A 16,961-nucleotide genomic window follows, 5' to 3' on the forward strand; every position below is an offset into this window, starting at 1 on the left:
CTGTGTCTATTCACATACATATTTTTTGTAGGTATCTCTGGCTGTTTTCTTAGGATCAATATCTGGAAATGAAAGTAAAGGGTCAAAATACATAAACATTTTTAAGCCTTTTGCATCTGATTTCCTAACTGCCATTGAGAGAAATCTGAACAGCATACAGTGCCCCCAGCTGTGCAAGAGTGTTTCCCCAAACCCTTACTTACACTATATTTCATAACTTTTTAATTACGCCAATTTCATAGACCTCCCCTCAAATTGTATCTTGTTTCCAGTTGCATTTATTTCATTACTCTGGACATGAAAATTTTATTGGCTGGTTGTATTTATTCTCTAGTGATTTGTTTTTTCTTGTACCTTTGCCATTTTTTCTGTTGGGCATTCATTTTTTTTTAATTTACATAATTTTTTCTGTATTAAAGATATTAATCCTTGTCATATATATGTCCCAGTTTGTTTTTTGGCTTTTCATTTTAATAGACTCTATTTTTTAGAGCAGTTTTAGGTTCATAACAAAATTGAGGGGAAAGTACAGAGATTTCCCATATACCCCTGCCCCTACACATGCAAAACCTTCCCATTACCAACATCCCCACCAGAGTGGTACATTTGTTACATTGGATGAACCTACAGTGACACATCACTATCCCCCAAAGTCCATAGTTTACATTACGATTCACTCTTGTACGTTGCATGAGTTTTAAGAAATGTAATATAATGACATGTATCCACCACTATAATGTCATACAGAGTAGTTTCACTGCCCTAAAATTTTTCTGTGCTCCACCTGTTTACCGCTTCCCACTCCCCCCAATCTCCGACAACCAGGATCTCTGACAAAAGGATAGTGATCCTTTTACTATCTACATAGTTTTTCCTTTTCCAGAATGTCATAGAGTTGGAATCATATAGTAAGTTTCCAACTCTGCCTTTTCAGATTGGCTTCTTTCACTTAGTAATATGCACTTAAGTTTCCTCCATGTCTTTTTCATGGCTTGATAGCTCATTGCTTTTTATCGCTGAATAATATTCCATTGTCTGGATGTACTGAAGTTTGTTTATCCATTTACCTACCAAAGGACATCTTGGTTGCTTCCAAGTTCTGGCAATTATGAGGGGCCACCAAAGGGTGGCATTATTTCCAGCCCTCCTCCCCCAGTCCTCCCCACCGCCACTCCATATGCACACAGCACAATTTCTGAAACTGCACACCCTTCCCAACACGCTGTGTCCTGCTCACCCCACGGGGCAGGCCAAGGTTTGTAGAAACCAGATCCAGGATGGACACTTGCTCCGACAGAGTCCAGGGTAAAGGCTCCTGCTCCCCTGCTGTGGTGGAAGGACTGGGGCCCTGAGGTGAAGGAGCCCCAGAGAGAGGGCCCCCCAACAACTTCCTGCAGCAACTTGCCTCCAGGCAAAAGTCTGCTTAAACCCTTTTACAACTCCTGAGGGGGAAATTATTTGCATTAATTAATTGACTGACTAATTAATTCAAGACACTATACTTGGGACCTACAGCTGGGGTTCCATCGACTTACTGTTCAACTGAATCAAAAGGCTCAGAAGGAAGAAAAGCAAGAGCTAACTTAAAAGTTTGGATTTTTAAAAATGTTAAAGTCTGGCCGCCATGTCTCTTTGACCTTGAGAACCACAATTCAATAATTTTGGAGGAAGGGAATTCCCTGGCAGTCCAGTGGTTAGGACTCTGCGCTCCCACTGCAGAGGGCATGGGTTAAATCCCTGGTCAGGGAACTAAGATCTTGCATGCTCCTCGTCATCACCAAAAAAAAAAAAAAAAAACCCCAAATAATAATTTTGGAGGTTTCTTTCTTCCTGCTCAAGCTTTTTCTGAAAACAGACACTTCCTGTATATATGTTATCTATAGCCCCGTAACAAAGGACTCCAGAACTTAGCAACTTAAAACCACCATCTTCAGTTTGCTCACAGGGCTTCCCGTTGGGCTGGGCCAAGTCAGGCTGTTCTGCTGGGTGCTCTGGGGCTTCCTCAGGCAGCTGTCACCAGCTGGGAGCTCAGCTGGGTGGAGTGTCTGAAATGGTCTCTGTCCATGAGGTTTGGGGACTCTGATGCTGTCAGCTGTGTCTCTCTCTCCTTGTGGTCTCTCATCATTTGTGCCTGGGCTTCCTTACATGGTGGCAGGAGTATACCAAGAGTGAGAATAGAGAAGGTTCTTGAGGCCAGGCTCTGGAGCTCATAGAATGTCACTCATACCACATCCTATTGGCCAAAGCCACTCGAAAGGCCAGCCCAGATTCAGGGGTAGGGAAACAAACACCACTCTAGGAATTTGGGGCCATATTTAATCTCCAACTCTGTGCCTGACATTGCAGGAGTTGCCAGATGGAGAAAGAACACGCTTGCTATGTTTTGCTGTGGCAGAGCTGGCTTTTCTTATTCATTTCTGTTTTGCATTTTGGTGATCTTCAGAAAAAATGCTATATTTCTTAGAGTTTAGCATCTTCTCCCTCTACCTATAAAACATTTTTAACTTATAGCATATTGGGAGTTATTGCCTTAGATAAACCATCCTTATAATTTTAATGTACCACACAATAATTTTATGAACAAGCCAAATATATGCCGCACATATGAGTATTCTTTTTTTTTTTTTTTTTTTGCTGTACGCGGGCCTCTCACTGTTGTGGCCTCCCCCATTGCGGAGCACAGGCTCCGGACGCACAGGCCCAGCGGCCATGGCTCACGGGCCCAGCCTCTCCGCGGCATGTGGGATCTTCCCAGACCGGGGCACGAACCCGTATCCCCTGCATCAGCAGGCGGACTCTCAACCACTGCGCCACCAGGGAAGCCCCTGAGTATTCTTAAAACCAAATTGCTCTGCATGTGTAAAAAGATAAAAAATAAAAATTGTACATATTTCAATTTTCCCAAGATTTTATTTCCATGTTTTTCTATGACTTCAAAATTCCCAGACATTTAACATTTTCATCCCAGGCATGAGTATTAAATCTCTGTGTTCTGTGCCAGGCTTGTGCTGAGAGCTGGGGATGCAGAAGAGCAAACGAGATACGGCCCTTAACCCCATGGCAATGGGTGTTCAGGCAGAAACAGATGTGGCCCTAGGTGACCTAGATGACTGTACAGTCATCTGCTATGACAGGCCCTAAATAACAGAGAATGAAGTCTTCTATCAACTTTGCTCCAGTTTGAACCGTGGAACCCCAGCTGTAGGTCCCAACATAATGTCTTGAATTAATTAATCAATCAATTAATTAATGCAAATAATTTCCCCCTCAGGAGTTGTAAAAGGGTTTAGGCAGACATCTGCCTGGGGGCAAGTTGCTGCAGGAAGGTGTTGGGGGGGTCTCTCTCCTGGGCTCCTTCCCCTCAGGACCCCAGTCCTTCCACCACAGCAGAGGAGCAGTGGCTTCGGCCAGGACTCTGTCGGAGCAAGTGTCCATCCTGGATCTGGTTTCTGCAAACCTTGGCCTGCCCTGTGGGGTGAGCAGGATGTAGCATGTTGAGAAGGGCATGCAGGTTTTGGAGGAGCGTGTGGAGTGGCGGTGGGGACAACTGGGGGAGAGGGGCTGGAAATAATGCCACCCTTTGGTGGGCCCTCTCTGGCTGGGCTTGGAGGTGAGCCTGGATGGGCCGGCCCCACTGGGGAAGCACGCCAAGCACATGCTCTCCGGCCACTGCGGCCTCATTGTTCAGTAAGCAGATTATGAAATGCTGTGTGAAGCGGCATGGTGGGGGGCTGTCTTCAGACCTTTGGCTTGCCTTGTTTTGCAGACAGTCATTGCATAGTGCAGCCAGTCAGGCTCCCCTCGGGAGGACAGGGAATCCCTCAGCCTTTTTGGGTCCGAGTTTGCCGTGTGGCTGCGTGCTTCAGCTTGTCTACCTACCCTCCCATCCAGCTGTCTATCTTTACCTGAGTCTGTTTCCTGGGAGAGCGCAGGTGCCCCTCAGAAATGGGAGGACCTGGCTCAGCCCACTTCCTTAGGCAGGTGGGGAAGAACTGCACACCAGGCCCAGTGTTGTTCTAGAAGCAGCCAAGTTTCTAAAAAGGCCAGTCTTCCTCTTTGAGGAAGTTCCGAGTTAGAGGGATTGTGCTTGAACAATCCAGAGTAGCTTCATTTGGAGACCTGGTGCCCATCAGAGGAAGAGGTGCCTCAGGATTAATTGCCTCCGACACTTTTATGTTCTCGGCTGAAACAGGAAAGCGGGATAAAGTGATTGCAGTCTTACCTCTGTGGGATATCAGGGTTGGGATCCAGAACCGATGCTTGCCTTTACTCTGGCGATATTTTAGCAGTCATTTGCTAGATGTTACTATTAAATCTTAAGAGACAGCATTTAACCTGTGGTGTAGCTGAATCCATGTAATAAAATATTTGGCAACCGAGGAGCCAAACAAAATTATTAATTTTTTAAAGAAGCAGAATAAGATAATGGGCTTGTATTGCTGAACTTTGAACTTAGAAACAGTTGAATATACTGATGAAGGCGTGGGCCACAAAACTTGGGTTCAAATTCCAGCTCTACCTCCTGCTAGCTGTGTGACCTTGGACAAATTACTTAACCTTTCTGAGCCTCAATTCCTGTTTTGTACAATGGTGGTAATAACCGCCCATTTCCTAGGATTTATTGTGAAGCTTATATGTGATAAAAAGCACATGAAAAGTGGTTAACACAGAGCTAAGTGTTTACTATTAGTATTAATAGTATTATAACACAACTGTTTCCTTATGGAACCACTGTTCTTTCAGGAAAATACTGAACCAATTTGAAACCAAATGGAAGCCCCACGCTGTCTAAAATGGTCACAAAACAGCTTCTTTTAGCAAGCCCTTAAAACCAGGGTGCCCAGCACTGAGCACTGTTCATGCTACACGAAGCCATGTTATTATCTTCGCTGTGCAAAAGAGGAAACAAAGGCTCAGAGAGGCTTGGTAACTTGCCCAAGGTCACACAGCAAGGGCTCAAACCCAGTCAGTAGGACCTCATCTGCCATTATGACAACCTAATATCTCTGTTAAGGTGGAACAAAATTTGATCACAAAAATCCTTTCCCATCCACATTAAAGTGTAATTGGGCAAGACCTATGATAGGATTCATTTGTTCATTCATTCATGGGTGTCCGTGGACAGCCTCTATGTGCCCAGCGTGTTCGACTATATCTCTGAGTGTGCACGCACGTTTAAATGGTTTCCCCAGCCCTCCCTGCCCTTCCCTCATGGCTGCACAACAGAGAAACGTGTGGCCCTCACATGACTTGCTCCACCAGCTCCCCCTCCAGCGTGGACGCCCACCTGCAGTTCCCGGACAGCAGTGGCCTCCTGCAGCCCCCGCGCTGGGACGAGCCGCAGCGGGCCTGCGCCTTGGAGCAGATCTGTGGTGTGTTCCGAGTGGACTTGGGTCACATGCGCTCCCTCCGCCTCTTCTTCAGGTGAGGCCCTCTTGGCCACGTCCTGGAAGCTGCCTGTGTGCCGTGTCCCGGGGGGCCATGCTTGGGTCCAGCGCCCCTGCATCCCCAAACACCTGCTTCCCAACATCACTAGTCTCGTCAGCAGTGCCCCCTGCGGCTGCCCCACAGAAGCTGGGTCTGGGTAGCTCCCAAACTCTTTCCTCTGCTTTCAGGGTGATGGTAAAAGCAGCTGTTGCTTGGAGCTCTGGTTTGGGGAAAGACGACGAACCAGGGCTACACAGAGAGCAGTTGCTGCAGGCTGCCCCTGGTCACCCACCCAGAGGCCCAGCGTGCTCAGAATAGGCCATGGCTTTCTAGAGGGAGGCACCCTTTCCTTCATTATGGGGAACCATCCCTTTTAGTTCCCTAACGGCCACCTCATGTCTCTCTTCCTGAAAGGCAGGGTGGCCCAGCCACAGGAAAGCACCAACCAAGACTGGTGCTTAGAAGAAGCAGGCGTGTCTCTGTGGGAGTTCCCAGACCCAGAGCCACATTCCGCCTTTCATGGAACGGAAGCCAAGTTTGGGCGATGGCCCTGAGGCATGTGTCGTGAATTTCCCCAGAGGATTCTCCCAGAGTGCCTTCCATGCCGGATGGGGAAGCCTGCTGGAGGGGCGTCCCTTAGCGCCCGCCCCATCTGGGTTCAAAACCTGATTCCCTGTCAGGGCATCCACCCCCAGGACTCCTGGAGAGAAGGGAGGATATGACCTGGCAGGCAAGGGTGGGTACAGAAGGCTGCTCTGGCAGGTCTCGCGGGAGTGAGGACAATACAACCTGGGGTCTCCCAGGAAGGGAGCTGCTTTGCCTTCTTCAGCAAAGGGGTGATGGCTTCTGTTGGGGCATAATTCTGTCCCCTTGCCTCCAGCAGCCAAACTCCACGGGGACTTTCTGTTTCCTGCCTCTGAGGTTGGCAATAGGGGCCTCTGATTATACTTGGAAATAAAAACCCATGTTTACATATTCATGGGTCTGTTCTCTTCCCCCCTCCGATGGCCACTCAGCGATGAGGCCTGCACCAGCGGCCAGCTGGTCGTCGCCAGCCGGGAAAGCCAATACAAGGTGTTCCACTTCCACCACGGTGGCCTGGACAAGCTGCCCGACGTGCTTCAGCAATGGAAATACTGCGCAGAGACGCACCTCAAAGACCAGGTAGCCCGGAGGAGGGAGGCCCTTCACCACCCCTGGAGGCACCTGGCTGCTGAGACACCCCCCCTCCCATTCCCCCCTCCCCTCCAACGGGGGCCCAGGACATTGGCTCTCTCCCCCGGAGACCCAGGCCTCTCCTGTGTGACCCGTGGTCGCTGGGGGCCTACAGAGCAGCAATTTGGGATTTGAAACATGTGCCCAGGCTTCTTGTAAAGGCAGTACTCCGCACTTGAAAAATCATGTTTTGACAAGGCTTCCTGCCATATTTTGCTCAATCTACATACAAATGTAATAAGAGCTCTTTAATTATCTGGTTAAGATACTGTATGTGCTTATTAGAAACGGGCTGACTTTAAAATTCCCTTCCTTCCCACAGAGCCTCCTGCTGGCTTCCCTTATTACAGTAGCATGGCTTTTTCCCCCCCGTACATTGAACAACCTTTGATTTTTGAATTAAATGTCAGCTGCAGTTTTGCCCCGGATCCGTGACTGCCCGTGGAGACAACCTGACAGGCGGGCTCCCCGCTCGCAGAACAGCCATCCCTTTGTATGTGGCCAATCACATGTAATTTATTGCAGGCCCTCCCGGCAGAGGGAAGTTGGCCGTCCGAGGCATTAATTCCGTCTTTGCAGCGGGGCTGGAGGGAGAGTGGGGCGCGGCGGTCGATGGGAGTGGGCCGGGGGCCGGGAGCCGGGAGCGCGAGGGGGCACCATGGTAAGAGGACGGTATTTTCTTTTGAATTGTGTCTAATTACACTTGCCATTTAGGGGTTTGTATGCGGGGAAGAGGCGTCCCCCTCCTTTCGGAAGAGAGAGAGAGGAAGGCTTACATCCCTCGAAGAGCGCGGCTGGCTTCGAAAGCGAAGCGGCTGAGACACTGATCCCCAACTGTCCTCCGTCCAGCAGGTCGCCGACGAAAAGACGTGCATGCAGTTCTCCATTCGGCGTCCCAAACTGCCTTCTTCCGAGACGCACCCCGAGGAGAGCATGTACCGACGGCTGGACGTCGCGGCCTGGCTCCGCCACCTGAACGCGCTGGGCCAGGTGGAGGAGGAGTACAAGCTCCGCAAGGTGAGGCCCGGTGTGCCCGCGGGGCCCGATTCAGGACCAGGGGTCGGGGCCGTGCCCACGGGCCGCCTCCGCGGGGTGCGTCCGCTGGTGCCAGAGCTGGCTGTGTGAACGCGCCCGATAGAGCAATCAAAGCCGCTGCGATGAAAAAGCAACCTCCGGAGTGGGTTTGGAGGACCCCGCGTCAGCCTGTATAGCAGAGCTCGCAGCCCGCGCCGCGATTCCAAAACCGGGATTAGGCCCTGACGTGAGAACGACAGGTTAATCTGAGTGCCGCACCAGGGGGGGCATTGACATTGAAATGAGCCTGGTTTGTGTCCTGTATGGGAATGGGGGGCCGGCACTTTCCCCTTCCAAACATGTGCAAATTGCAGCGATCTGAATCAAGGCATCAGTTGTCAAGAAGGCGCAGCAAAGCCACCAAAACACAGATCTCCGGGGATTTGGGGGTCCTTTGAGCAGCCCTGCTTTGGCCCCTCCCCAACTTTTGCCGCTTCCTCCAGGCCATTTTCTTCGGCGGCATTGATGTGTCAATCCGGGGGGAGGTCTGGCCCTTCCTGCTGCGTTATTACAGCCACGAGTCGACGTCGGAGGAGAGGGAGGCGCTGCGGATGCAGAAGAGAAAGGAATACGCCGAGATCCAGCAGAAAAGGTGACCGCGGCGACCGGCCGGGGCCCACTCGAACCGCGGAGGGAAACGAAACCCACCCCAGCGCCGCGTAGGGAAACCCACCCCAGCGCCGCGGAGGGAAACCCACCCCAGCGCCGCGGAGGGAAACCCACCCCAGCGCCGCGGAGGGAAACCCACCCCAGCGCCGCGGAGGGAAACCCACCCCAGCGCCGCGGAGGGAAACCCACCCCAGCGCCGCGGAGGGAAATGCCATTTGGAAAGGCAATTTGAGGTGCAATTCAGCATTGATAATATGTTCCGTGACCCATAGTTTCCTTGAAAAATGGGTCTCCCAGGACCGTGAGAGATGGGGCTGGATAAGTGCAGTTATTACCCCAGCGCCCGGCCCCGGGACTGGCTCTCTTTAGCTCGCATATCAAGATTTTAGAATTCTTTTTCAACGTACTTAACGAGGCGCTGACATCCTTCCGCAGAACGCCAGGGTGGCGGGGGTGTTTGGGGGGCACTGGGACTGCTGAGGTCTGTTTGGGCCTCGCTGATCCCGCGGCTGCGGTCAGCTCTCTGTTTGGGACCCGTGAGGCCGAGTTAATGTTTGGAAAGCCTTGTGCACCGCCCCCACCCCCACCCCAGGTCAGTGGGAGCCGGAGGGTTTGCCAGCGGCCCCAGTTCCCATCTGGGAGCAGGGCTGGGCGGGACGCCCGCGCCAGCCGGGAGCGTATGTGCTGCTTGCTGACCCCCCAGCGGGCGCTCTGCTCCATGCCAGGCTTTCCATGACCCCTGAAGAGCACAGAGCGTTCTGGAGGAACGTGCAGTTCACCGTGGACAAGGATGTGGTACGGACAGATCGAAGCAACCAGTTCTTCCGAGGAGAAGGCAATCCCAATGTGGAGAGCATGAGGTACCACCTCCCGGGCCAGCATGGTTCCTCCCCCCTCGGTTTCACTCCCATCTGCCACCTCACCCCTCAGGCCTCAGTTGACCCTCTGGGAAGCGGCCGAGCAGCAGCTTCTGCAGGGGTCAGGGGTCTTTCCTCCAGGTTCAATGCCCCAGTATCAGAGGGTCGTTAGCTATTTTAGGCAATGTCAGTGGGTCTCTTATTGTCCTAGAGACCCAGGGAAGGCCTGTAGGCCCCACCCGCTGGACATCCACCAAGCTTAACCTTGCTTGTCTCACACCAGCCGTGGCCAGCCTCCCCCTGAGTGTCTCTGTCTCCCATTGGGTGGTCTTCTGGATGATAAAGCCACACAGGGCTGAGGCTGGCATCTTTGACGTTCTGCTACCTCCTGGCAAATAATTGCACAAAATTAGCAGCCCATGAAAACGTTCCTGGCCAGTCCACCCTTTGTCACAGGCAGTTGACAATTAAGAAAATCAGACCCACATTCCTCCTTGCCCTGCTCTCGAGGGACTGGGCTGGTGAGTGCCTAATTGCAGGCCATTACCTTTCCCCAGGCTCTGGAGACGGTCCCAGAGCTGCCCTCCTTCCTCTGAGGTCAAGGTGAAAGATGGGGGCCCGGACAGCCCAGGGTCTCCAGCCTGGGGTTCTACTGGCCTGCACAACAACACACTGCTACGTTGTGGCCACCCTCCACTGACCTCCCTGCTCTCTGCACTGCGTCTCCAGGAGAATCCTGCTGAACTATGCAGTGTACAATCCAGCCATCGGCTACTCCCAGGGCATGTCGGACCTGGTGGCACCCATCCTGGCCGAGGTCCTGGACGAGTCAGACACCTTCTGGTGCTTTGTGGGTTTGATGCAGAACACGATCTTTGTCAGCTCTCCTCGGGACGAGGACATGGAGAAACAGCTGGTGAGGCTCTCAGATGTGTATGGCTTGGCTGCTGTGGGTCAGCAAGCAGCAGAAAAGCCCGGGTCAGCCTTGCCGATGGACTATGGGGGGCTTAGCCCTGGGCCTCTGGGATAGGGCCAGCTCCCCCAGGAGGGACGCACGCTGTTCCCAGGTCCCAGGACACGTGTTGCCATCCCCACCTCACACTCCTGCAGGTCCAGAGTCTGGACTGTGCAGGGCCCTCCCCTTGTGGCTTCCCACCTCCCTGCATGTGGCATCCCAACCCAGGCTCCCTGGGAGACAAAGAAGGGGGGGGTCCCTATCACACCTGACCCTGTGCTTTGTAAAATGGTTCCTCAGGTGCATCTGGGCCCCCTGCAGGGGTCCAACATAGCCAGGGTTCTGGGGGTGGGGATGGGACGGGCTCCTGAAACCACCTCGAGGCCCACTGGGTAGTCGTCACAATCGTACCTCGAGGGCAGCAGGCTTGCTGTGCGCAGCCGGCACCCCTCCCTTCATGGCCTCCCCTAACCTACACAGACCAGGCAGCGCTGAGAATTGGGAGCGAGGAGGCAGAGCTGGGTAAGGCAGGGCAGGAGTGTGCACTCTTTCCTGACCTAGCATCTGTGCACTCCAGGCACCTGCCAGGTGCTGCTGGCACTGGGAGATGGTCTCAGGTCCCCAGTCTGCAAGAGATTCTTGGTCTGGAAGCTGACAGTGTGAGGAGAGGATGCTGGGTGCCAGGGAGTGATACAGAAAGAGCTCTGGCGATAGAGATGGGAACCAAGACAGGCGTCCCAATGTCTCCTTGGACTAGGCCGACCCCACGGCACATGGGGTCTGGCCCTGGACACTGCCAGGCCTGCTGAGACTTGGCTGAGCAGAGCTCTCTGGGCAATGACACTGGGCGCCCCGGTCAGGTTGGTGGCCCACATGCAATGAGGGTCGAGCTGAATGGAGGGCCTCAAATGCCAGGCCAAGGAGCGTGTCCCGTCGACTAGCCATTAGGAAGCCGTTGAAGACTATGGATGGGAGAGCAGAACACAGCAGGGGACTGGACGAGGGGGAGCCAGGAGCAGGCAGGTGGGGATTGGAAGGTGAGGGGCACCCGTGAGGGAGGGAGGGGGTCAGCTGCATGCGTGGCCTTGACCCTGCTGTAGGCCACTGGGTGGAAAGACTGGCCAGTCGGGAAGGATCCTCAGAACCAGTTCCCGTGCCATCCCAGCCGCTGTCTCAAGTAGGAACAATGGGTTGCTTGTGTGGGAAGGGGCCTGTGAGTCACCAAGCCCCCACCCCAGGATCTGGCTGGGATCTCAGCCGAGCCTGCCCACTCTGTGCTCTCTGCATCGGCCCTGTGATGTCAGGTTTCCACGGTACCTGCAGAGGCAATTACGGGCTCTGATGCGAGTCGCCCCTGATGGGCTCCGAAGCACATGGCCCCATGACTCGTTAGCTGCCAGAGACTGATTTTACAACGGTGCTGGTGAAGTCAGCAGCCCAAGCAGGACGTTGCCAGAAATAGCCTCGATCTTATCCCACGTCACTGGGTGGTGACCTTAAGTACAGGAATTGAGCCTCTTGGGGTTCAGAAACACCCCCTCTCTGCTCTAAATCAGCTCTGGAAGATGATGGATCTTGGTGATCAGAGCGGAAGGTGGTTGAGTGGGTGTGGGGGAGGGGGCGTTGTCAATGGATGATCTGCTCGACATCCCAGAAAGGAGGGGGCGTCAGAAACAGCCCCATATGGCGCCTGAGGCCTGGGGGTCTTCCTAGCCTCGGACCTGCCACTAGCCTCCTGGTCCACATCAGGGTGTTATGCTCTGCCTTGCCCTGGGCCACGCCACAGCCTCCAAAACAGTCTGAAATCTGGGCTAAGCTGACAAAGACAGGTGTGAGTCAGACTTCCAGCGACAGAACAAAATAAGTGGGTGCAGTGACATGTAGCAGGTAGAGACCTCACGCATGGCACACAGGCTTTGGCGGGGGGGAGGGGTGGACCGAGGCAGGGCCTCGGTGGGAGTGGGCTTCCTGGGCCAGGCAGGCAGGCGTGCTCGGGGCTGGGGGGCTAACTCATCTCGGCCTCGCCCCCAGCTGTACCTGCGGGAGCTGCTGCGGCTGACGCACCTGCGCTTCTACCAGCACCTGGTCTCGCTGGGCGAGGACGGCCTGCAAATGCTCTTCTGCCACCGCTGGCTGCTGCTGTGCTTCAAGCGGGAGTTTCCCGAGGCTGAGGCTCTGCGGATCTGGGAGGCCTGCTGGGCCCACTACCAGGTGAGCCAGGTGCGGTGCCCAGGGCTGGGGGCTGGGACAGCGGCTCCAGAGCGACAGTCGCCGTCCTGCACCCAGCCTAAAAGGAAGGCGGGGTGCCCACATAACTGTGCGCCTCCTCTGGGGTCCCCCTCCACCATCCCTGATCCCTTGCAAGCCACAGTCAGCCCCTCACATGGCGACTGCCTTCCAGTCCCACGTGGCCAGCCTCAGACCTGCAATTCCCCTCCCAAGTAACTGAAATCGATGCAAATTGCCCACTGACTGCACTCATTACCACGTTCTGGGGCTGAGCACGCTCCTGTCACAACCAATCAGCATGAAAGACATTGCGGGGCCGAGCAGGACCCCAGTGCCCACATGCTGGAGCCAGTGCCCGCCTGCCTGCCCCCTCGGGACGGCTCAGAGAAAGGGCCTGAGATCTTGCTTCCCCATCAGCCCCTCTGAGAGCCCGGGCCCGGCCCACTGTCCCCACCCGGGAATGTGATTTCCACTTGCCGTCCACCGTTATCATTGTCTCCTCAACGAATTCCCCTGAGAGTGTCGAACTGGCCCTGTCACACAGCTTTAATGCCCAAATTAGCAACAAGCTGGCAACGTGAAAGGATAGGCAAGTCTCTCTGAATCCATCAGCCTTAAAAAAAAATAGTATTGACGTATCCGGGAGGTGGCCAGGACCCTTTCTGCAAGAGTGGGCTCCATCCTCCCTGCGGCAGCCAGAGCAGCTTGGATGAGACAAACCTCGCTGATACGTGGGCACGCCCACCAGCCCTTGGAAGTGCATCAGCATTTCCCCTCCTTACTAATGCCAAAGAAGGATTATGTCTGATAGAAGTGAGTGTGAACAAATGTGGTGCTGGTGCCACAGGCTGTCTTTGTGTTCATCCATCCTCACCCGCCTCCTGCCCCTGCCCCCAGCCCGGCCCAGGTCTGGGCTGTGATTCCTGCGTGGATTAGCGTGCTCGACGTGCACTGCAGGCTGGAATCAAGGAAGCATTGGCAAGGATGGTCCAAAACACTGGATCACATTAAAAAAAAAAAAAAATTGTGTCCACTTTGCAAAGCCCCATTGCATGTTTTTCCAGCAGCAAGTTTGCCACCCTCGTGACATCACATTTAGGCTAATGTTACAAGTGAACTCAGAGCATTACCCAACAAATGGGGCCATTTCCAAGGCTAAATTTAGCCACATTTGGCCCCACCACTTGATCAAATTAGTGGCAGGAGATTGGAAGGCAGGGGTAGGATGATTGTAGTGGGCGTAGGCTAATTCATTAGAGTGAGCTTGTGGAGAGGAGGGTGGTCACTACCAGCTGCTTTAACTTTTAAAGTGTCCCCAGAGTGAGAAAGGCTCTGTTTCATTCATTTATGATACTTCTAGTTTGCCCTCGGGGGCTGGGCTGCCCTGGGCCTTGTCCAGTGAACTGGGATTAGTCCTGTACTGCCATCCAGCCCCATTTAGAATGTGCCCCACCTTTTCTGCCCCAGAGTCCTCTCTGAGAGGAGGTAGACATGCTCCTTCCTCCGTCCTCCCCAGCTACCCCCAACCCACCGCCAGCCCTGGCCACAGTTCAAATAGCTGTAGAAGGATCGTTCTGAGCCACAGCAAGACCATTCTGGATTAATTCAGAGGAAGGGGCTGGGCAACCTGGGAATGGTCTCTTCAGAGTGGGTGAGGTGTGGGGTGTTTGCTGCCCATAACTTCTGCCCACATCCAGGGCTCCTCCTGGCCCTGTTTGCAAAGGAACAAAGTTCTGTCTGGCTGGGTGGCCGACGTCAGGAGACTAAACACAGGCTTCCTGGTGGTCCTTGTCCTTCCTCTGCCCCCGGGAGCAAGTGTGACTCAAAGGCGGTGTGCCCTCAAAGTGTCCGGGCCGGAGAGCACACAGGATGTACCCCCGTCAGGACCAAGTGCCGGCTTCCTGCTGTGGGCCAGACCTTCCTTTCTGGGCAGCCATATGAGGCAGCCTCCAAGGAAGACAGCGGAGTCCTCAATGGGCTCTGTAAAGCTGGTTAAAGATGGTGGGCTCGTTGTAGGGAGCTCCATGGGGACCATCGGGATCTGCCGTGCTCTGCTCTGAGGCTCTTCTCCCCACTTTCTTATCAACAAACCTAAGAGTCATCTCTGGGGCACGAGTTGGGACGTTTGGGCTGGAGGCAGGAGGACAATGACCAGTGGGTGGCTGCCAGAAAGTTCTTTCTCACTGGTGTGTTCTGTGACCCACTGGAGCGTGTTCTGACGCACCGTCTCTCAAGAGAATGGGCACGGGCCAGCCTTCAGAGCAGCGTGTTCTTTGTCCCTGTGCTGGAAAGCCTCCCAGAGGGCTCCCCGAAGGGTAACAGCAGCCCGTGGGTGGCCAGCTGCAACATCGCCCCTTTGTATGTCACAGCAGCCTTTGGATGGAGGTGCTCACACTGGCCCATTTGCAGGTGGGGAAACTGAGGATGAAGGAGGTTGCTGGGCTTGGCTAGGGCCACATGAAACCAGACGACCTCACCTCGAGCCCTTACCCCGCACCTCTGCACTTGGCCTCTACCTGCAGGCAGGGCCTGGGGCTGGGTCAGGGGCCTTATCTGAACCCACTCTCTACCCCCCAGACGGATTACTTCCACCTTTTCATCTGTGTGGCCATTGTGGCCATCTACGGGGATGATGTCATTGAGCAGCAGCTGGCCACCGACCAGATGCTTCTGCACTTTGGAAACCTGGCCATGCACATGAATGGGGAGCTTGTTCTCAGGAAGGTGAGTGTGTCTGGGGGCCCTCCCATATACAGAGCCCCACCCCTTCACTTCCAGAGCTCCGCCCCCACGCAGCCCCCCACAAGCCCCGCCCTCCACATATGCAGAGCCCTGCCCACACACAGAGCCCCACCCCTTCACTTCCAGAGCCCCGCCCCCACACTCCAGCCACCCTGGGAGCTCCTGACCAAGGCCCAGTGGTCAGCATGTCTGGTGGCTGCTCAGGGTGCCTGGCAAAAGAGGCCTCTCTCCTCATGGACTGAACAGATTACCCGGTTTGATAGACAGGTCCTCCACCTGGGGTACCTCACTCCTAGCCCAGAGCCAGGAAAACTGAGCAGGAGGCTTAGGGAAGGGAGGTGGCCACTTTTCATCCAAAGTTAGTGGAATAAAGGGGGCCTTTGTCACCTCCCCACTTCCCAGGCTCCTACTGGAGTCTGCTTCTTAAAGCTCTCTGGTGTCTCCCAGCGGCAGTGAGGAGGGCCTGGGGTCAGGGTGGGGTGGGTAGGAAGAGGGTGGTGGAAACAGACCCTGCAGGGCGGAGAGGTGGAACCGTGGGGCCAGGCCGAGCCAGGGAGGGACAGGGTGGGCCTTGTGCCGCTTTTGCCGGCCCTGTTTACCCTCCATATGAAGGCCATTGGGGGAGCCTTCTTTGTGTCAAGCCACATGGGAGCACTGCTCCGGAAACCATGTGAGTCCCGTCCCTCAGCTGGATCACGGTGTTGAAAGGGACGGGGCATGCAGAGCCCTCACCCTGACCTGGCACAGGGCGAGCCCTTGGGTGCTGGCTATTGCTGCCCTTGCTCTTGGGCCACAGGCTGTCCCCCAACCCCCTCGTCACTGCCTGTCCTCTCTGTTTGCAGGCAAGGAGTTTGCTCTATCAGTTTCGCCTCCTGCCACGGATCCCCTGCAGCCTGCATGACCTGTGCAAGCTGTGTGGCACTGGCATGTGGGACAGTGGTTACATGCCCGCCGTGGAGTGCACAGGCCAGCACCCGGGGTCTGAGAGCTGCCCATATGGGGGCACTGTGGAGATGCCTTCGCCCAAGCCCCCCAGAGAAGGCAGGAAGGGTCCAAAGACGCCCCGGGAAGGCTTCGGTTTCCGCAGATAGGTTGGGCTCCCTGTGCTAGACGAGGGGTCAGGGAACCTCAGCCAGGTCCCAAGCATGGGGGAGGGGGTGGGGCTAGGCTTGAAGGGGATGGGATGGTAGAAACGGAAGGAAAATGCCCTTGGCGGCATGAAGGGAAACTTTTCATATTAAGGACAAAAACGGAGTCCAGAAGTGACAGAAGTGGAACCCGCCAGCTGCCCAGAGAAAAGTCACCTCCCAAAAAAGCGGGACCAGAATGCATGGCCATCCCACCTGGAGACGCAGGCTGGCTGGGTTCTCGTGTTGCCTGCCTCTGATGGATCTCGACACGTCCCAGGAATTCCTCCAGCTTCATCAGCCACCGAAGGGTATTGCCAGGCACTGGGAAAAGCAGAGACAGAAGGAGAGGTCTTGTGCACCCACCAGTGCCGGGGAGTGCAGAACAAGGGGGTCCTGTCCAGGCCCAGAGACATCTCTGCAAGGCAGACACACCCGCCTCATCAGGCTTCATTCTCTGAAAGGACCAACCATACTCCACAGCTTCTCCAGCCACAGCTGCAAAGCTGATGTGAAGACATCTGCCCCCGATCCCCCCCCCAAAAAAGCCCCACTGATTTCAGGGTAAAGAGGTGTAAGAGCAGGGGGCTGGGGGCTTTCACACTCTGTCCATTTCAACATCCTGTCCTCTTGGTATGTGAAGGAATCTGCTGCCCGTGAGCCTGAGCACAGACTGTTGAAGTGTTGGATTCCTCTCCCTTTGTTGGGGAATGTCTGCATTTGGTA

General features: G+C 54.6%; 1 protein-coding gene across 4 annotated transcripts in view; it reads left to right on the plus strand.

Moving 5' to 3' along the window:
- The window catches only part of TBC1D16 (TBC1 domain family member 16), a gene marked incomplete at both ends in the record, with an annotated part of 62,932 nt that extends 46,733 nt beyond the window's left edge, over positions 1 to 16,199 (plus strand). Inside the window, 9 exons of one of the 4 annotated variants that reach the window (XM_079725127.1) lie at positions 5,227 to 5,424; positions 6,444 to 6,591; positions 7,492 to 7,659; positions 8,160 to 8,308; positions 9,051 to 9,185; positions 9,912 to 10,098; positions 12,169 to 12,348; positions 14,944 to 15,090; positions 15,951 to 16,199. In XM_079725127.1, the coding sequence (XP_079581253.1) occupies positions 5,227 to 5,424; positions 6,444 to 6,591; positions 7,492 to 7,659; positions 8,160 to 8,308; positions 9,051 to 9,185; positions 9,912 to 10,098; positions 12,169 to 12,348; positions 14,944 to 15,090; positions 15,951 to 16,199 (1,561 nt within the window). Of the gene's footprint in view, positions 1 to 5,226; positions 5,425 to 6,443; positions 6,592 to 7,491; positions 7,660 to 8,159; positions 8,309 to 9,050; positions 9,186 to 9,911; positions 10,099 to 12,168; positions 12,363 to 14,943; positions 15,091 to 15,950 lie in introns of those variants that run through there. The other 3 variants (XM_079725128.1, XM_079725129.1, XM_079725130.1) reach the window with 3 other exon arrangements.
- Positions 16,200 to 16,961: the final 762 nt, after the last annotated feature.

The sequence above is a fragment of the Hyperoodon ampullatus genome, assembly GCF_949752795.1.
Source record: "Hyperoodon ampullatus genome assembly, chromosome: 19".
NCBI classification, from domain to species: Eukaryota; Metazoa; Chordata; class Mammalia; order Artiodactyla; family Ziphiidae; genus Hyperoodon; species Hyperoodon ampullatus.